The sequence below is a fragment of the Aulonocara stuartgranti genome (assembly GCF_965226115.1).
Source record: "Aulonocara stuartgranti genome assembly, chromosome: 9".
In the NCBI taxonomy this organism is placed as follows: Eukaryota; Metazoa; Chordata; class Actinopteri; order Cichliformes; family Cichlidae; genus Aulonocara; species Aulonocara stuartgranti.
The window spans coordinates 24910906-24932660 of NC_138960.1; the positions used below are offsets into that span (position 1 = coordinate 24910906).

The following is a 21755-nucleotide window of genomic DNA, read 5'->3' on the forward strand; positions in this document are numbered from 1 at the left end:
TTCTCACCCCAGCCGATCAGAATATAAGCCCAGAAGTACTTCCTCTCGGAGAAGAAGGAAACGGCCAACAATGCATGCAGATAAAGGCCTTCCACCAGCAGCCAGAAGAAACTGGCCATTATACAGTACTGGAAAAACACAATCACTGCTTTGCAGCCAACCTGGCAATGGACACAAAAGCATGAATCATACAATGATCTAGTTAACAGGGACAACCTTATGTTGAAGATGATACGGTGAAATTTATTCCCAGTTGTGGCCAAAAACTGCATTTAGAAAATGAAAGAATAAATTGGAGTTGTTTGTTTCCTGTTGGTGAAAGCAGGTATATATCTGTGTTCTTTTATATCAATATGAATCCTATGACTGCAGTAGAATGACAATTAGTTTTTCTTGTGCCCTTATTAATAACTTGGAAGCAGAGATTCACTCAAATGCTTCTTTTATTATCAATAAATTCCATGGACATATTGCACTAAAAAAGCGAGTTACTACTTATGAAACTTTTGTAAATAATGGCTTTAAAGGTAGTGCAAATCTGTGTCCTATTCAGCCTGCACTTTATAAGCTCTCTGCCTCATTCAGTGAAAGAAAAGCTGCCAAAGTGCAGAAATGTTCCGAAATATAATGCAGGAAGTGAGCAGGATTAACACTGAAGCACTCATGAAGCATTTACGAAAGATTGGATTTAAAGAATGTTTTCCCAAAGAACAAAATGACCCATAGCTTCTGAGATTAGCCGAAGCTGAGTGTGACTGAAGTGGCAAGTGTGCTGAATTAGTAGATTTATGAGTAGTAGTAGTAGATGCCCTGATAGGGAATAAGCTTCTTCGCTGGGAAACAATACACCTTCACAGCCTGTTTGGGCGTGCTCATTCTGCTTGATATTATGATAGCTGAATAAAATGTTTCTGCGTAAGACATCTGAGTCTGCATTCACAAGATTTCCATAGCACAGGAAAACACAATAAGCTCTCTTCTGGTTGGCTGAACAACGTTTGCGTGAGGGTGGATGAGTTCATTCAAAATTGAGCTTGCCGATGCTGAATGCTGGGGAGGCAGGCTGCTATTGACATTGTTACACAATGACATGTATAAAAAGGCTGATTTTGTCTGCAGTGTTTCTAAATTCACTCTGCTGGTCAGATCTACAAGCCTGTACAAGCAGCTTTAGAGTGAGCAACGCGGAGATCCTACGCAGAAGACATCACACGGATAAGAAAAATCAATAAACTGTGCTCCTTTAAAAAGACTCTGTAAGAGTGAATACATTGAGCACTTTAGCAGCTGGAGTACAGCAACACAATAGGAAGGGCTGGGCTGAAGGGCATTATGGGTAGAGAAAAGTGGACAGTAAAGAAGACAATAAAGTCACAATAAAGAAAAGAAAATCAGAAAAAGCTGTCAGGTCTTTGTCACGACAATAGAGTTGAAAGAAGAACAAACAAATAATGATGTGTAGTTGGACAGAACCTACCTCTTAAAAATCTAAAATGCAAAATGCAATCACGACATGCTTTCTGTTATAGCCACTTTCTACTGTAGTACATTTTAGATGGAGATATTGTTTAGATGTTGAATTTAAAAAATTTTTTTTTCGATGGGAAATAGGTTTTGAAAGCTAAATAAACATGATAATCTATGGCTATCTGATAATATCTGAATCTGGCTTGAACGTGAGGATTTTTAATGACTAGGAGACTTAAAGAAACTAGCATTCGAGGCTGACATTGTGCTGGTGGCTCTCTGCTAGTCATCAACTCAGTTAATTTAAATCCAAGAACTGGGTCTCTTGACTTTGTTTGCAGCACTTTTAATACCAAAAATATGTTGCAGCCTGTCTAAAAAGTCTCCAGTATGGGTGAGTGATTTCTTTTTTTCTGTTTTCAGTGGCCTTGGCAATCTTTTGTATGCAGTCTATGTTCTACACAGGCAGAATATAGACAAAACGAGCAACCCGTCTGAGTAGACAGAAGTCTTTATGTATGAAATGTCTTGCTTCTAGCTTCTCCAAAAACATGCGCTGTATTGAAAATATTCACATAATCCAGAAATGTCTTGTTCTGTTTTAGTCCTTGTGCATGGAGTTAAAGTTTGGGACAGCTCATTGAAGCAGCTGTTACTGGGCTGACAGGAATTTTGTAACCCATATAAATTGATTCCCACTTGGCATGTTGAGGGGGAAGAAAACAGACCCAGATGGGCTGCCTAAGCCTTGCTGCTTAGTTTAATATGTGCAAATCAGTACAAATTGATTGCTGGAGCTGAGTTTTAAAAAGCCTGCCGTTAGTCGCTAAAGGAGGATAAATTGTGAGATATTATGCCACTGGAAAAACAGGGAATAACAGGAAGCTCAGACACGGATCCATGCTCGTACCTTAAAAAAATGCATTTTTTAAATATGCTTTGAATTAATCGGGTGTTTAACTATGGCAAACATCCAGCTGTATGAGAAGAGATAATGAATGGAGCATGCAGAACACCTGCACACATACAGATAAACACAGCAGAAGCAATGCTAACAGCTGTAATGGAACTAATGTTGGGGTCACGATGAGCACCGCAGCACCAGACCCGTCTCTATAATGTCTCTTTCAAATGTGCCATGATAGCAGCTGGCTCCCGTCAACCCAGCGAGTCCATTAACGTAGTGCAGCCGACCACAAAGCTCACTAACAAATAGAGTGAGCCTCTGCTCATTGTGTGGCTAAATTCTGTAACATGAACCTCATGTTTATTGGCCACACACCTGACGGGGCTTTGGACTGTGGCTCATTGTGAAGGGGTGATGGTTGAAAGCCAAAGGACAACAATCAAAGACTGTGGGCTGTAAGTCCATGTTTTTATTACTATTTTAATATTAACATACTTGGCTAATATGTGGCTTTTGTTGTGAGATTGAAACTGAAAATTGACACAAGCCGTTTTCAAAACTTTTAAGTTATTTATCAGCTATGATATGAGAACTTAAAATGTCAGTAATTATCAATAATGATCAGTGATGCTACAATACTGTACTAATACTGTACTGAATGTACTGTAATACTGACTGTATTGAAGTCTTGCTGAGTTATCTGAAGTTCTAGGAGAGCAGTCATTAACAAGCAGCATTAACTCACAGAGCCCGAGGAGCAGTTGTCCACCTCCCCGACCTCGTAGAGAACCACATCTTTGATGAAGACAGCGATGGCCTTCAGGATAAATGAAACAAATAGATGCATGTGGATGTAGTTCCTTGTGCAGTGGAGTTTCCTAGGACACACAGAATGAGAGATACAAGAAAACAGATCAAGACAAAGCGACAAGACACGCGGAGAATTCAATAAAGAGGCCCTGCATGCTAATTACACAATGTCCTCAGAGTTAATAGCTTAAAATGACAGCAATTCACAGACAGTTAAATCATAATTAAGTTTCTTAGTTCCCTTTCACTGTGTGGGTGGATCAGTTTTAGAGCACAAATGGTTTTTATGGTTCTTCACACACCTTTGAAAATAGGCAGGAGAGGTGGATTTCCAAGAAGTTACAGTAGTAGAAACAAGTAGTCCTAAAACATCAGTTCTTTTAACACTTCTTCTGCTGACTACATTATCAATACTTTAGAGGTAATTGGGGAAAACAGGTTCCTAATAGCTTCGATCACTTTTTTAAGTCAGAAATGGTTGTTGTCTGGGCAGGTAAATATTCGCCTGGAGTACAGCACGTGCCCAGTCAGTTAATGTTCCCTTGGACATCATAACAGTTTCATTTAACCGTACCTCATTCCCAGGAGAGTAAATTGCCATGATACCAATGTTATCCAGATTTTATACTCACATCAAACAGCAACTGCTATTTCATTTAAATCCCTATTTTTCTTCTACTTCTACTTTCTTCTAGTTCTTCTTTATTCAGTTTCGGTCAGCCTTTAGTGTCAGACAGATGGTCTCACATCTGACTCTAGAAACTGTAAACCTGACTTTTAATGTCTGTATGAGCTCAACAACTGTTCATCCAATCTACTTTTAATGTGTTGGGGTTCCTCCATATGTTGCCTTTTAGAAATGCGTGTAGTGAACCATATAGCACTAATACTGCTCATAATACCCGACGGTCATAACGCTCTTTCTGGCTCAAATCTGTGGGTTGTTTTGATTTCACACCTTCACACCTTTTATCTCCCTGACCATGGCCGGCCTTGTGACTTTGGGTGCGTGACGGTGAGCAAAACTCTCAGGTGGACACACTTTGACACCTATTGCTTGTCTTTGCAGAAAGCATGAAAAGCGCCTCTTATCAGCAACTAATTCAATAAGGCACTTTCCGGTGACATGATCGGCAAAAGACTCAAAAAGAAAAATGTGACCAAAAATAAAATTCAGAATAAATGTTACTCCACCACTGCGGCCATGAAGAGAAATGGATGGCAGTACACTGAGAGAAAGCAGCTTCCATGTAAGAAATGAAAATCAGCACACATCATTTCACAGCTCATGCACTTAGGTGTGAATTTTTGCAGCTGCACAGTATATAGAGTATAGAGTTTTTACAGTGTTTGGAGGGGGTGTAGCACACAGGAAGAAGAAGTGCTCGAATGTGGCCCACCCATTTACACATACAGTCTTTGTACACAAAAGTTATTTCTTTGCAGCATTCAGCGAGAAAAGTTCACTTTGCGTCTTACTCAGGCAGACAAATTGCATACAGCAGTTTTTCCAAAAAAAGTAATGTGCGGTATTATGCGAGTCACTCTTGAAATGTCCATTCATTATCTTTTAGGGTGAAGATGTTGCAATTTAAAGCTGGCTTCTTATTCTTCCTCAGAACTGTAATTGCACTTGAGGAGGTTACAATCGTTCCCTGGCTTATCAAGCGATAATGCCGGTCCTTTTTTTATCCCGCAATACTTCAAACGTCTAACCTTCAAAGTGCTGCATGCGCCATCAAAAGATAGCAGAGTTTGAGTGACAGTTTATTTCATTTGGAAGCTATTTGTATCTTTCATCTTGGTTTAAGCCTGCTATTATACTCGGGTGTGATGCTGCAGTGATCAGAGACGATCAAATTCCAGTGAAAAGTGTTTGACGCGTGACACAGAAATGTGCAATTTGTCACAATGTTCATGTCACATCAGCCGGCAGGGATAATGCCACTGTCAGTGTGCTTTGTAGATAATAGCACGTACTGATGTTCTTCACAAAAGTCTCACTTTTTGTTCCGGTCATCGTTTTTCTAAACAGCTGACCACATAAAAATAAGTTAATCCAGATGGAATGAAATTCACAGTGAGTGCAATTAAATAGCACATAAGTACTTAATATAAAACAGCTGAGCTATTGTGCATCTACATACCTGAAGATGCAGAGGATCACAATAGCGGTAGAAAGCGAGACGAGCGAGACGCTGTGGCCGATGGTGTAGCCGATCTTCACTTGCCAAAAAAACTTTCCCTGCACAAAGAAACATAAAAACAGAGAACAAATCAAAGAAAAGGAAACAGCCGGTGCGTGTTTACACACTCAAACAGTGACATCACTTGTGTTAGTTGATTTAACCATTCAAAACATTGATTTGTTTCAATTTTTGGCTTAGAGATGTCTTTTATTATTGTTGTTAAGCATTTAGGCTCCACTCCTGTCATTTTTAAGTGTTGTAACTGAAGAGCTCTTGAACCACGGATTTGTGTCTCTCTCTTACCAAATACTGGATCAGTCCAGTCATGCGATATACTGTAACAGCATCCTGAATTTCTGGATCCTTTCAGAGAAGCTTCGCTATGTTACTGCCATGCCACTGTATGTTGTGCGCTTGATGGAAATTAAATTAAGATCTCCTGCATCCTCTGGCACACTCACACATATCATGTTTGCAGTAAGATGGACATCAAATTCCTTTTAGAGTACTTCACCGGGCCAGGTCCCTCCTGACTTCCTATGTGGCATACTAATGAGGCCGCCTCTTTGACTCAGAGAGCAAAGTGCCCACCAAGAAAGCTTTTACCACCCTGCAGTGCACATCCACTCTTCACTCTGCTCCACCTTCGTCAACACGGACAAGATTAGCTCTGGCTGCAGTAAAACTGAACTAAATAAGAGCAGCATTTGATTTATTTATTCTGGTCCTACTCCTGGAAGGATTCTGAATAACTTCTAATGACTCATAATGGCTGATAACGGAGGCGGGAGTTATTACTGACCTGTCTGTGTCAATTATGTCAAGTGTGTTTCAAAGACATTCGTATTTTAATTACAATACGAATGTTTTTGTTACAGCATCAAACCAAATTACCTTATAACCATAGATTTACTTTCTAATCCCATCTTTCTCCCAATGTATGACTAGCACAGGGTACAGCTACTCTGGTTATCTTTACAGTTAAAATATACATTTATCAGAACACATTGTTACTCTTTGTTGAATCTGTACACAAACATGTATTCCTCTTAAATAGCACAGGTCTGCAACCAAAAAACTGCTTAGGATTTTTACTGAAACCGGGAAAAATGTTTTAAAAATTCCATCACATCAGGTTTTCTTGCAAAACTCATGTTTTTAGTTTCATTTCCCCTTTTAAACTGAAATCTGGTATCCTATACTTGAGTCAAAAAATCGTATCCACTAATGATTTCTCACATGAATTGAATGTTTCTAAGAGCGAGACTCAAGAGAAATACAAATAGAAAATGCGAGGGATTGAGGGGGTCAGTAGGAGGGGGAGTGTACGGTGGGTTTGGCAGTGTGAGGAGCTCAGATGATCATGTCCCAACAGGTTTATTTTGTTCATAGCAAAAGGTAAGGAATCTCCGAAAAATTATGCATAGTTAATTGTAATAAAATATTTATTTTTTCATTGCTGTTGTGCTTTTTTTTTTTAAAATGTAAACTCCTCCTGTTTTGTAAAAAAGAAAAACTGTGAGGGAAATGGAGATCATTTTTAGATTCAGTACCTAAAAAACATCAAATTTACCCAAAATTATCCCATGCAGCTGGAAAACTTTTTTTGCAGAACTGCGTAACCTGCATGCATCAGATTACAATTTTAAGTTAGCGACTATGTAAATACAGTATGTAGAAATAAGTACGCTTTAGCAATGCAGTAATGCTAAGTAATGCTATCTTTAGCGTTGTAAAGACTAGCAGGTTATCTACTTCCACACTTTATATTGAACTAGTCAAAGTATCTCGGGTTCTAACTCAGCACTTCACAGTTATGAATCAGTGAATTTAATGCACCTTCCTCTGTATATTGACAAGCTACCGGTATACTAAGGAACATACTGCATTAAGCTGTTAAGTTAGTTGGGCATGTTGCTGTGTTCCTGCTAACTTTTGCTTTATAAGAAAATTTCTTAAAATGCAGTCTAACAAACAGCTGTTCATTAATTTCCTCATCTTGCTGTTTCCTGACATTTCTGTACATTTCTATATTATATTGACATTTAGTCCAACAATAATAAAAAGCCTGTACATGAAAATATAAACAGTATTCTTTGACAGCTTCATTCTATATATTCTGTAGACTCAGTCACTTGAGACAACTCAATACATAGGAGTGAACAAAAGCGTATATGAGGTACACAGTGGCAACCAATCAATACAGTAATTTCCCCAATACAGCCAATAACACCCACCCACAGAGCAAAGAAAAGAGCTTCTCATTCAATTCTTCCTGACCGCTGGCTCTGGACACCATTTCCCGCTGTGCAGCTCTGGTCATTCACTATGAGACTGTGTCAGTCTACTCACATCATCGCTAGTGCTGTTGAGATTGTATCCACAGCTCACAGCAATGTCAATAGGATGCATCTCGGTCCAGCCATCTTCTGTGCAGGTTTTCGAAAGGTTACCTGGAGACGGAGAAGAACCAAAGAGGTCACAGCCACCCAAGCGTTACATTTCCTCTGCCTGCCACCCATTAGGTTCAAATTGGACACGTTGTGACATTGTCAGTGACCCAACAGGTCACTGCAAACAGCAAACAACGGCAAAAAAACCAAACTCTGCAAAGTGCCACAAAAAGTCTTTCCTGCTAATGTGAGCCGCTATTGACTTGTACTTTACCTGAGCCTGCAGAAAGGCACTCTGCTGTTACAGATATTGACTGATCCGTATCTTGCCATTCATCTAACCCCACATAATGATCCAGGCAAGAATGCATGCACCAGATAATACTACCATGCCCACAACATACTGCTTAAAATTTACTCTAACAGCCTATTGTTTAACATCTGATGATAATATGAATAAAAATAATTAAAAATGTTAATCATGATAGGTCTACTATAGATATTATATATAGATTGAGGGTTATGTTTTCTTTCAGATTTTCCTGATTTGTTAATTATGAGTTATAATAATATCAGATTACATTTTAATAATAATAATAATCTTTTTGCAAAAAATTGTTACAAATTGTATATATTACTTGTGTACCATCTGTCAGCTAAAATCAGCTGGTTGTTGGTGTTGGTGACAGTAAGGTTGCAGAGTGCCCTCTGGTGGGTAAACTATGAAACAGCACTCAGGACTCATAATATGGTTGAAGGATGTTTCTATTTCTTCTTGATGTTTTTAATTCTGTTGTAAATGCTGGTACTGATATATTGCCCGATATTGACCATGCTGATATATCAGGTTGGCTCTATTGTAAGATGATATACGTAGGCAAAAAACAATAAATGAATGATTCTGCTGGAACCTTCTGAGTGATTCATACTGCACGTCTCAACATTTTGCACCTCACCAGATTAATTTAATTACAACATAATTCCATAATATATTGACAGAGAGCGTTGACTGGATGGTGTGAGACTTTCTTTCAAAACTGGTATAAATCACTCCTAGAAAAAACACAATTTCTTGAGAAATCCCAGCTACCATAGAGCGAAAAGCAGGGTACACACTGGCCAGGTCGCAGTCTGTCACAGGGTGATATTTTGAGTTTTCTGTTCTTTTCTATTTCTTTTTTTTTCATTATAGCTTTTCTTTTGTTTTTTAAACCTCCTGACTTTGAAATGAAGTATGCAATAAAAGAGAATCACACAAATCTGTGACCGATATTATCTGCTTTCCATAACCTGATTTCTATTGATTTGTATGGAACTGAACTTTCACTTCTAATATTTCTGATTGAGTTTATTTTTTCTTCTTTTTTGTGGATTTCCTATAGAGACTTCTTTAGATGGTCACAAAAAATATTGAGCCACGTTATTTTAAGGATGTTTAGTTACTATTTCTCTCACTCTGCAGCAGAAACTCTGTCATTTGGTTTATTTGTGAAATTTGTTCATGGTTTATTCATTCATGGGGCATCAACTGTTCATGTAAACAGCTTAACCACTAAAAGACCTTAATTTTAATGTGACCGACAGACAAGCTGCTCTGTGCATATAAACAAAGCCGCTTATAACCAAATGATATCAGGCAGTGAGCTGCTAATGAAAGAATGTGCAGCAGGAGGTTGTTTCTACAGCATAAGAGCGGTCATGTGACTGAATACCTCTTCTGTGACTGCATTTACGCATCATGCTCAGATGCTCGAGTCTTATTTTACCATAAATCAATTTCCCAATTTGCCAAACACACCTTCATGGATGCGTAAGTAAACACACACACACACAACATCAGGCTCATTAAATCAACATCTTCCACATTCCTCATCTGTCACCACACAACTTTTCAGACAATTTTTGAAGCGAACGGCACGAGCTAAATCCTCCAGAGAATCCTGAATGAATACACTGACTAAAGCTGACTTGAAGTAATCGTATAGGCACATGGACTCATGTTCATTTATAGTCTGGGTGGAAGGGATTCGGTCTTTCCACAAGATTTACTCCAGGGTATTGCTGAACGGCAAAGCAGAAAATCGCCAAGAAGCAGCGTGACCTGACCTATACTCGAGACCATTTCACAAATAAAACTTTGAAGCATAGAGCCGTTGAACAAATGTTGTGTTTATATGGATCGCTTAGATTACAGAAAGAAATCTATATACCAATGTCCCAAAAGAGTTGGAAAATAGGCTGTCTGTCAGCACCCACTACTTGATAAGAGATGTTTTCGAATATGGTTTAACAAAAAGTGCTAAATATGGTAAAAGAAATTGACAATAATCCAAACAAATCCCACTCTAAAAGAAAAGAGGGGGAGAAAAAGCAAAATTTTAATTCAACCACCTTCAAGTACAGAAACAAAAGCTAGAAAATTGATTTCAAAGGACTCTTCACTTTATTTAGCATGTTAACAGTTTCAGCAGAAACACACCAGTAAAGTCACCCATGATTGCTGTTTGTTTTTTCATTGCATGGACACAATTCACAATAATAATAAGAGGCGATACCGGCGGACTCTGAGAGTCCCATTACGCTGACTAACAGCTTAATCTGTGAATTCTCATGCAGGACTAATGTTTTGTCAGGATGCTGTCAGGCTGCATAAGTGGAGATCTGCTGTCTGGTCACATGGTTGAGCCATTTGCAGAGAAACGGAGAGCCCTCTGAGAGCTGGAGCATAGTCACCACAATGGTCATGTCTCTATGAGGAGCATCTTCAAATGCCATTTATGAATGAACTTATCTCACTCGTCCCTCAAGTATGAAGGATAATATCGAATTTATCATCATTTCTGATGCTAATTTGTTTAATTTCCTTTTTGTCCTCTGTCATTTCCATAAAAAAAAAAAGAGTACATTTACATGAGCGTATTTAATAAAGCTCACACAAAGGCTACAGATGCCCTCGAATCAATTATGACTCAAGTAAGGGCAAAGATTTATTAGATTATTTTCGTCTCTTTGATATTGATTTTTCTTTATTGGGTATTTGTCTTTGCCAAACTGCAAACTCAATAAGCGCTGGGACACAAAGAAATCTCCTACTCATTTGATCTCTAATAGCCACAGTCTAGTAGCTCGCAATTTTCTCTAATCGAATTTTTGACGAGCCAGTAGATTGTTACAAATTTAAGTGCTGGGATATTTCGGACTGCTTCTCAGCACTAATTGATGCATTTTGGCATTTGGTGTTGCTTTTGACGTCAGATTGATATTTAGATGGAAAATGATGCGGCTCAGTCCTGGTTGTCTTTTTTGGTTAAAGTCACGCTAGCTAATCATGATGCCCAGCATGACGCAGCACATCCAGATGCTGACATGCGCAACATCTATAATATTTACCGTATGTAATATGTGACTATTGTAAATAATATTTACAATACGCTTAGAGTTTGAAGATTAAAGAGATTTATTCCAGACATGCAGTTGCGGTCTTTGTATCCCTCGAGAGGACTTTACCTCAAACTATTTCCCTCTCTCTTTATTTGCCTATTTGCATTCACTCTTTGTCGTTGTTATCAGCGGGTAATACCATCAAGCTTTCTATTTCATGTACACATTTTTTCTCTCTAGCTGTTTGTCTTTGTAATAGGTTTCCAGATATTCATATATTCAATGACTGCAGCCACCGACCTCCCTGCCTGTTACATATATACTTTTTACCTAACTCAGAACTTCGGACTTTAAATAAATTCCACAGCTTTTCTGACAAAGCGCTAACGCTGCCACTCAAATGTCAGCTGCAGCTCAGGTGTAAAGCTGTGAGAGCACAAGAAGCTCACAACAAGCAAAGCTTGTGATTTCTCCACCAGGCATGTCAGTAAACAAGCTTTTTTATCACAAGCGCTCAGGGAAATCCCCCCACCATGACAGCAAAGGTAACGTAATTTTTCCATGGTTGCCTTTAGTTTGTGTCCCTGGTATCGCTGCCACAAAAGAACACAACACAATTTAGCAAAAAAACATGAACTGGAAAAAAAACTTGCTTTTTGGAAGGAAGGAGGTGGGTTTAAATCCACAACAACAAAAAAAACCCCACTTTTTCTGGTGGGAGCAGTTTCAATCTGTTCTACTTGAAGCTAGATAATTTTTATTAGTGAACTCCAATACAGAAAAGCTGATTTGGGAAAGAAACGTTTAAAAACTGTCAGCAGAATATTGTCTTTTTTGGGTAACCCTCCTACTTTTGATGTTGTGGTATCAAAAATGTACTAGAGGTGAGATGAGTTTCCTCCAACTGTCCAAAGAAATGCCTGTTAGGTTAGGTGGTGACTCGGCCATAGATATGAATGACAGTGTGAATTGAAGTCGACCTGTCTGTGTTAGCACTGCAATGGATTTCACTTCGAAAGATATTTATTCCCAAAATGATGACTGAAATCCTGAAATCCCAAAAGGAAATCCTGCAAAATTCACTGCAAAAACTCAGGGAGGCTTGCTAATATAAGAGACTGATGAAATCAAAATAATAAAAAAAATAGTTTAGTTACAGTTTTATGATGTTATTTGAATGAGAAACTAATAGGTAATATTCTCACTTTAATCCAGTGTGTGTTGGTGAGTGGTGGGAACAAAAACAGCAGAGACCCAGATCTCTAAATGTAACACATGACATAAGTGTAATGCTGAATCCTTGTGTTTTAAGGCTGATAAGAGGAGTACGCTTTGGGTTTAATAAGCTCCCAGAAATTTTACTGAAACACAAAAGTCTGTTACTAAATATGGACAGCGGCTGCGTTTGTCAGTGTGGGCTTTTTGATAAACATGGCTCCTTAATGCACCGACCGAAGATTAAAGAATAGAAAAGACAGCTTTTTAACACAAAATGAGAAAGAGATGAGTTGGATTCGGGTAAAAGCCATTTCTCTTTACTTATGCCTCTTATTACAGGTGAAGCAATCACAAAAGAGTGGCTGTAGCTAAAAGTCAATCGTGGTTTTAATCTGAGAGACAGATAAGACGGTGGGCAAGCAAAAAGAGCGAATTCAAGTGAATAACAGAAAATTGAGGGACGAAACAAAGATTTCCATTAAGAAAACTATATTTGTCACAACACATTGTATAGTACGAAAAACTGATTTTAAAGTAAAGTTTACCCCATTAACTGGTGCACAGCAAATCCAGCATGTCCAAATTAACACTGTCGGATTTGATTTCAACACTATTAAAGTGTCTATATGGGTCCACACCAGAGAGTGTTAATTTAACTCTTTTTGGAGAGTTGGTACGTTAACTCTGATTTAGTGTTAAACACCAAATCTGTCTGGAGTTGATAATTTAACACTTGGTGTTAAGAGTTTATATATTAACTCTCAAAGAGTATTTTAGTTTAACTACGTAAGAGTTATCTTCTAATTCATTCTAAAAAGCGGGAATTTTACTGTTCTGAACTTCTAGACATTTCTTTTGGAAATAAACATTTACTAAAAAGACGCAATGGTTTTTGAAAAACATTTATTCTGAACTGTGCACCACAATTTCAAAACATTATCTGAAAGATGTAACAGTGTACATGTTCTCACTTTCATTAGAATTTTGTTTATCAAAAGGTCTGACATGGTAAACGCAAATAACAGCATTCTCATCACTTATTTCTTCAATACAATATGCATGTCCTTCATTCATCCCTTTGTGGAACTTCAGCGCACTTCTGCTCTCCCCCATATTCCATCTTCACAAGCATATCCTGTGTGGAGATTGAATAAAAATTAGTTGACACTAATTAATGGCACAAATAATCCAGTAAACAATTGCAGCACAGTAAAAAAAAAAAAGGAATCCTCTTTGAGCCATTACTTGTGTAAAGTATTTTCCCAAAAGACAAGGACACAGGCAACAGGTATACTGAACTAAATGTAAAACCGCAACCTTTTTCATTTTTACCTAAACCGTGTGCACAAAACTCTGGAGGGATCTATGCTAACGTAGAACCCAGTCAGGACATCTGCTACTGCTTTTTGCTCGTTTGTTTGTTTGTTTTTATGGGCGATCGTTTTCAGGCTTCAAGTAGCACCATTATACCAACATTTCACATTCTAGACATTGTTTTAGGTGTATTTGACCAAAAGTTTGACTGAAAATTCACATGCAAGCTTTTTTTCAAGGCTGTGGTATTTGCCCGCAAACGATACCTTTCAGCTAGCTAAAACAGAATATTATGCTATCAGCGAGCAACATGGCTAATGCCTTTCACACAGCTTTGTCTCAACTCCAAAAAGCCACAGAAGTAAAAGCTAATAATAATAATTGAAACAATCTTTGGAAAAAATGACTTACCAAGCATGGCAAACAACTCAAATATGTAGAGCAAAATGTTCTGAAACGGCTTCACTTCAGCTTTGATTGGAGCCGTGCTGGGGGCGGAGTCTGTAAAAGAATGTGACTCTGCTTAGAGTAAAATTAACTCTACTTTTGCAAGAAGACTATTAACACCAAAACATTTAACACTTTTGAATTTGCTGTGTGGGTGAGATTTTTCAGAAGTACTAAACTACAAACACCCAGCACGCCCCTGCGGGCGGTTTATCCTTCAAGCTCGGGTCCTCTACCAGAGGCCTGGGAGCTTGAGGGTCCTGCGCAGTATCTTAGCTGTTCCCAGGACTGCGCTCTTCTGGACAGAGATCTCCGATGTTATTCCCGGGATCTGCTGGAGCCACTCGCCTAGCTTGGGAGTCACCGCACCTAGTGCTCCGATTACCACGGGGACCACCGTTACCTTCACCCTCCACATCCTCTCGAGCTCTTCTCTGAGCCCTTGGTATTTCTCCAGCTTCTCGTGTTCCTTCTTCCTGATATTGCTGTCATTAGGAACCGCTACATCGATCACTACGGCCGTCTTCTTCTGTTTGTCTACCACCACTATGTCCGGTTGGTTAGCCACCACCATTTTGTCCGTCTGTATCTGGAAGTCCCACAGGATCTTAGCTCGGTCATTCTCCACCACCCTTGGGGGCATCTCCCATTTTGACCTCGGGACTTCCAGATTATACTCGGCACATACTCGGCACAAATATATATATATATATATATATATATATATATATATATATATATATATATATACATTATTACTGATGCTAATGTTAGGGCTGGGCGATATGGCCTAAAATTCATATCGCGATATAATTTGAAGCATGTGCGGTAACGATATATATCACGATATATTCTTTTCTTCTGTATAATGTATTTTCCACACTATAAAGCACACTTAAAATCCTTTCATTTTCTCAAAAATCGAGAGTGCGCCTTATGTATGAATTCTGGTTGTGCTTACTGACCTTGAACCGATTTAGGCGTGCAGAAATCTGTTAAAAAATGTTTTAGTACTACTTTGGTAAGCCGCACTGCTTGATGGATTGTCAGAGCATCACGGCTGCTGTAGTGAGGAGCTTCGCGGAGTAATCTGGGTCCAAAACTCCGTCCGCTTCAGGTACCAAAGTCAAACGAACACTAAGAGTTAAAAACGGTCTAAATTCTTTCATCTTTAATTAAATCATCAGCGATGCTGCTTTACCAGGTGTAACAATTAAGTTTAACATCCATGCATCCGTGAAAACAGAAGTTATTAAATTTAACGGAGTTAGAAGTTAACAGGAAGTTAGCTCGCTAGTTTACACCTAAACATTTCATACCATGTTCTGACTAAGAGATTTTTGAAACTAATTAAAACGTACAGCTCTGCTACCACTACCAACATAAATGAAGACCAAAAACTAAACAGCAGTGGCGTTTGTAGGGTTACTGAAGTTGGACTACCTGGTATATAATGTTGTGCTACGTGATTGCTTGCGACACAGCTATGTTAGCATAACATTAGCACAGTGAAGCTGGAGGATGAACGCCAACTTTTTTCCACTTGATAAAAGTTAACGTGAGGGATTCTGGTGGTCAGGGACAAATGCAATCGCATAGCAGGATGCTGTAAACGGACCAAACTTCAGTCAGGAGAACAACTGAGATTATTCATCCACAATACAAGGTTAGTCATTAATATACTGCAACAACATGGGAATAGAGCAGCTGCCAGAGAATTCAACATTAATGAATCAATGTTACGGAAGTGGAGGAAGCGCAGTTTTTGGCTTTCCCCATATTTCAAAAGTGCTTCATCTCTTTGCTATGACTGTCGCCCGCCATAATTTGCAGATGATAATGGTTTTAGCCGCCGCAATGCTTTCGACCAAAACAGGCGCAGCTTGATAACATCATCAACATGCGCTATCGCGATAGAGCGATATAGTTTTGTTTTTGTTTTTTTTTTGTTTTTTTAGCGATATAGTCAAAATCTCTATCGTTGGCCAAATTTATATCGTTTCTATCGATATATCGCCCACCCCTAGCTAATATATTACATATTTAAGGAAAACACTATTTAAATTAAAAAAAACAAAACAAAAAGAATACATATATATTAAGGTAAAAAATGAATAAACTGAATTTTTTTACTGGTTGTTCTTTTGCCAACATTTGGCCAACATGCAATACTGCCTGTGGTGATTTTAAACTCACAGGTCCATTTAAACCAATCCAAGATTTTTAGCTTTGAATTCACCCTCTTTCACGTAGGCATCTGTACATGTAGTGCTGAAAATCCATCTACCATCTATGAAGTGTTAAATTTCCCCAGGACTCTAATTTGCTGTTTGACTCTCTGAGGGGCTAATGCAGGTATGAGTGCATCTTCACTTCCAGAGGGGGGAAAAAAAAGAAGAGATCAGCTTGCAGAAAAAGCTCAGGGGAATTTTGACTGGCTTTTTAAAAGGTGATGGATTGGCTTTCATCACACCCAAAAAATATGCAGCGTTGAAAAAGCCACATCTGCTTTTTGGATACAAGCCGGGAAAATATACAGAGAGGTGCTAAGTTTGGAAACTTTGTGAAAAAGTTTAAGAGTAAGAAAAGTAAGAAAAGGCACAGTTTGTGGAGTGAAGTGTTTTCCAGAAATAAATAACACACAAGTTCAACACAATTTAAAGGAGTGATAAATTTTTTTTAAGATGCTGATTCACTTTCCAATAGTTAGGTGCTAAATACAAAGCCTGTCAACTTAGCTTAGCCTTAAAACTGGAAAAGACAAATCAGCTGTTGGGCTAAGTCAAAAAAAACAAGCGTCTCTAAATCCCTGACAAACAGAAGCTGGTGTTTTTCCATTTTGCTTTTGCTACAGGTTAAATAAAGGAATTTTAACCTTTTAATTACTCACCTTTAGAGGTTTTAAATTACATTTTTTAACCACTGCACAAAGCTCAAGTCTCTCTTTGCTTAGCTGTGACGCTCAGGAGTGGGTGTAGATGAAACATAAAGATATTTCGAGGTCACATTTTACTACACAGAGTGCAAAATCTGACAAGAAAAGTGGAGAAGATAAAATAATTCCCGTGTTTTTAATAATTTGTTACCATATTTTGATTCATTTGTGTAGATAAAACAGGTGTACATTATACAAATAATCAGAACAACAGGCCAGGTTTTAACCTAAAGCCAAACCACAGGCGAGTTTAAAAACATCTTAATAAGACAGAAGCAGCCCTCAAAGAACAACGGTGACATTTTGAGATGTTTACAGTCTTCCCTGAGCTATTTTGTCACGCTATTTATATCCTAAAAACAAAATTTTAAAAAACTGTTTAAAGTCTGCTTTACATCCTTTTTGTCTCTAATAATTAACCAATTATTTTATAACCAGATGATGTAGGTTTAAGGCCTCAAACCCAGAAGCTACATCCTTATACATACCATTTTATGACTCTATGTTATGTTAATGGTTAAATCAAATCTATCTGTCTATCTCTCTGTCTGTCTGTCTGTGAGGAACATCAGTTAGTGTAAATGGATTTGTAACAGTAAAAGCCCCATCAGCCATATTTTGCTCCAGTGGAGCTGACAGTGATTGGATATTAGCACATATCAGTCAGGGTAACATTAACTTGCTGGGTCACAGAGCCAGGAGCAGGGAGAAAGCCTGCAGGTGTTGCAAAGAAGTAATGGCTATCTATCAGCACCAATTTAAAAATGGCTCTCAGCGAGGAATGGAAACGACTGAGAGGTTTGTGTCAGGAAATGTTATTTGATCCCGTGCTTCACTGTTCACCTGCCATGCTTAATTTAATATCCAAACATTTCAACACAGGCAGATAAAAAAGAACTGTAAAGAATGTCAGTGAATTAATATACTTCTCAAACTATTAAAAGCTGCATGTCCAATAACTGAAGCCAGAGAGGTTACACAGAGGAGGAACACGTCTGAATATGAGATGGTAAAAATGGGTCTAAAGATTTTAAGGGCACAGTTAAATGTAATCAGAAGCAATTGGGAATATGAATCCATGTGTTACGAGATTATAGCAAAAACTATCTTTATAGTGAACCAGTGTGTCCCCGCAGCTTGACAAAACAGTATTATATTACACCTTTAGTGCTACAATAAAGTTGATTAAAATAAATAAATTAAATAAACTCTTTTCATTTACCGAAACTACTCTAAGATCCTTCTTCATGTTTTGTGCCAAATGCATGCGCGAGCACATGAAACTGACTGTGTTCAAGCTGCACATTGTGTTTCTTTCTGAGTGATAAAAGTTGCATATCTATTTAAGATGTAGATACAAACGTGGTGCAGGGACTCTGCTAGACATCCCAGGTGATGAAACGTCACCGTTAGGCTGTAGAGCCATCGTGTAGCTTCCTGTTTCCTGTTGGGGTAAACATTTATTAGCACTCACAAGTAGAGCAGGGCGATATGGCCAAAAATATTTATCACGATATATATTTGAAAATTTGCGATAACGATATAACCGACGATATAATTGATGCGAGACAAAATACAACTCCACAACATTACTAGCGCAAAAAGACAACCTTCCATTTATTTTCACTTAAACAAGAAGCTGGTTTTTATGTACATTAAAGCTTTATAAAAATGTAACAGTGCAAATGCAAATTCCTTGCTGAAAGTTTAACCAAAAGGCATTTCCAGTAGAAATGGGCTGACATATCCTGAGCATAACCATGTATAATATCCACTGAAGTTAAAAAGAGGTGCTTTGCAACATTAAACTGCAGTGTGCAGTACGTATGTTTCGGACCATAAGGTGCACGGGATTATAAGGCACATTAAGCGAAACAAAGCAGTCAGATAAATCAAACTTTATTAAACTCATTCTTCTTGCTTCCTCCACTTCTGTACCATTGATTCATTAATGTTGAATTCTCTGGCAGCTGCTCTATTCCCATGTTGTTGCAGTATATTAATGACTAACCTGGTATTGTGGATGGATTATCTCAGTTGTTCTCCTGACTGAAGTTTGGTCCGTTTACAGCATCCTGCCATGCGATTGCATTTGTCTCTAACCATGAAGAACCTTCACGTTAACTTTTATAAGTGGAAAAGTGTTAGTGTTGGTCCTCCAGCTTCACTGTTTATGTTATGCTAACATAGCTGTGTCGCTAGCGATCACGTAGCACATCATTATATACCAGCTAGCCCAACTTCAGTAACCCTACAAACGTCACTGCTGTTTAGTTTCCTGTCTTCATTTATGTTGGAAGTGATAGCAGAGCTGTACGTGTGATTTTTTTTCAGAAATCTCTCAGTCAGAACATGCAATATCATGCTTAGGTAACTAGCGAAACTAGCGAGCTAACTTCCGCTAGCTTCCTGCTAACTTCTAACTCCGTTAAATGTAATAACTTTTGTTTTCATGGATGCCTGGAAGTTAAACTTTATAGTTACACCTGGTAAAGCAGCAATGCTGATCGTTTTATTAAAGATGAAAGAATTTAGACAGTTTTTAACTCTAAGTGATGCTGCAGTGTTGTTTGACCTGAAGCATACGGAGTTTAGGACCCAGATTACTCCCAGATTTAAGAGCATCTTAGTCCGACAAATATGACAATAACAACGGCCGCTTGCATGTTCTGCAAAAAAATGTGCTTTGTTGTGTATCTGACGGACAAACACCAAACCAGTTCCACATCACGGAAGTTGCACCATTTTTACAAACCAATTCTGGTTCATCTGTTTTACTCAACAATCGGCCATGTGTGTATGAAAACAAAGGCAGTGCGCATGCGCGTTTTACTCCCATTCTATCGCGATATTTCATTTTCCTATCGTTGCCTAACAATATAATATGGCCCAGCCCTACTCACAAGTCAATTTTTTGCAGAACTTTATAATAATAGCACACTATTGAGCAAGATTAAGGTATTAGTAAGGTATTATATATCATTTATACAGCATTACTCCTCCTTAGTAGGCCATTTATAAATACAGATATGTTATTAGGACTATGATTATTACAAGCAGTGATGTAGCAACATTGACAGCTGTATATGGTATAATAGTAACAGATGGATAAGCATATCTGTATTTATAAATGGCATGATAAGGAGGAGTAATGATATCTAAATGATGAAGTGCTTGCTATTACCTTACTAGTCTTATACCTAATAATGATACCTATATCTAACACACAGATTATTATAAAGTGCTGCCCAACTTTTCTATTCATGTTTCTAGCTTGTTTACTGTACATGCAAATGCAATGAAAACAGAAAAATGCAGTCACCTGCTGCAGGTTTTTCACAACCTAAACAGCTTGAATGCCAGTAATAATGCTTGAATTGACAAACTAGAGTTTAACGATCCGTCTCAATACAGCCCAGGGTCACAGTCAAACGCATCAGTCCAACACGCTGACACTAACCTTCAACAGCACAAGATTAACGCAAGCAAATTCACAGTAGCAGGTCCCCGATCCCTGTCAGTAGGCTGCGCAACATAATATCGCCTAATATTTACAATCTATGTTGATCTGAGAAAGGTGGGAGTCACGGAAAATTTTCACTGAAGACTTCAGTAAAGTTTCAAGTTAATCATCTTTTGGGAAGATGATCAGTGTCGTTCAATCGTATTTTCCTCATCACCTAAGTATGAAGTGTAACCACCACATTCTGCCTAACCCACAAAAACCAAGAGAAATCATTTTATTTACATGCACCATGCATCCACATCTATCACCTTAATAACTACTCTTTAAGCTGGTGCTAACACCTGATTAATCATCACGTTCCCTCTACATTCGAAGACTCTCACAGCACGTGAGACAAATGAATGGTTTAAACTCAAGTGAGAGATAATGCTTTGCTTGATTTCACTCATTACTGCAAAACGAATCAAAACAATCACAGCAAGATTAATTTATTGCATTACCTGTTAATCACAGCATGCTTTTGAAGACTATATGACGTCTGAGTGACTGACACCCAACTCGCCAGGAGCAGGGAAAGGAGGACGACTCTCCTCCTTTTTTAAACTTCTCTCTCCATTTTCATGAAATATTACTTCCTGTTCACTGACAGTTTATTTTACACTCCCATGAAATACTGAGTTAATTTCATGACTTCATAACTGCTGTAGTCATTACTGTTGATGGTTGGGAAACTACATCCTTTTATATTTTTTCATATAATAATATTAAAACCATTATTTAGTAATAAAAGAGAACCAATATGAGCATCAGCAGGATAAGGAGTACTGTGCCATGGTTCTGGTTTCTTATTGAATATTTCCTTTTTTGGGATTTAACTGATTTCCTTTCTTGTGTTGTTAAAAGTCTCATCTTTTTCCTCCTCTTCACCTTTTGTCAGTGTGTTAGTTCCTTCATTTTCCTTCGTTAATACCTCTTTGGGAATTGCTTTGATGATGCAGAAATACAATCTCATGTCTGTCAGGAAAGCTGGACTGGACTGAAAATGAGTGAAAAATCAGCCAAAGAAAAACTTTGAAACCACTTTAAACCACTTTATAAAATTACAAGAAAGTCTGACCCATTGGAAACAAATGATAAAGAAATGAGCCTTGAGACTATCGTGCAGTTAGGTCAATTGGGTCATTTTAATTCATTGCTAGGTGTTTGCTAGGTAACATGAAAACATCAT

General features: G+C 38.1%; 2 protein-coding genes across 3 annotated transcripts in view; both read right to left on the reverse strand.

Moving 5' to 3' along the window:
• Window positions 1-21755, reverse strand: part of vipr1b (vasoactive intestinal peptide receptor 1b) — a 52624-nt gene that overhangs the window by 11884 nt on the left and 18985 nt on the right. For both annotated transcript variants that reach the window (XM_082546076.1, XM_082546077.1), the window contains 4 exons: window positions 7726-7826; window positions 5332-5429; window positions 3120-3252; window positions 8-161 (listed from right to left, as the gene is read on the reverse strand). In XM_082546076.1, the coding sequence (XP_082402202.1) occupies window positions 8-161; window positions 3120-3252; window positions 5332-5429; window positions 7726-7826 (486 nt within the window). The remainder of the gene's footprint in view (window positions 1-7; window positions 162-3119; window positions 3253-5331; window positions 5430-7725; window positions 7827-21755) is intronic.
• On the reverse strand, window positions 14192-19866 carry LOC309714024 (uncharacterized protein). Its single transcript, XM_082546078.1, has 2 exons — window positions 19073-19866; window positions 14192-18505 (listed from the first exon to the last, which is right to left on the reverse strand). Exon 2 carries the CDS (start codon window positions 14767-14769, stop codon window positions 14359-14361), a length of 411 nt encoding a protein of 136 aa, XP_082402204.1. The 5' UTR covers window positions 14770-18505; window positions 19073-19866; the 3' UTR covers window positions 14192-14358.

Bases quoted from the DNA above. Each gene is read 5' to 3' on its own strand.
- LOC309714024 (XM_082546078.1), bottom strand. From the start codon at position 14,769: ATGCCCCCAAGGGTGGTGGAGAATGACCGAGCTAAGATCCTGTGGGAC.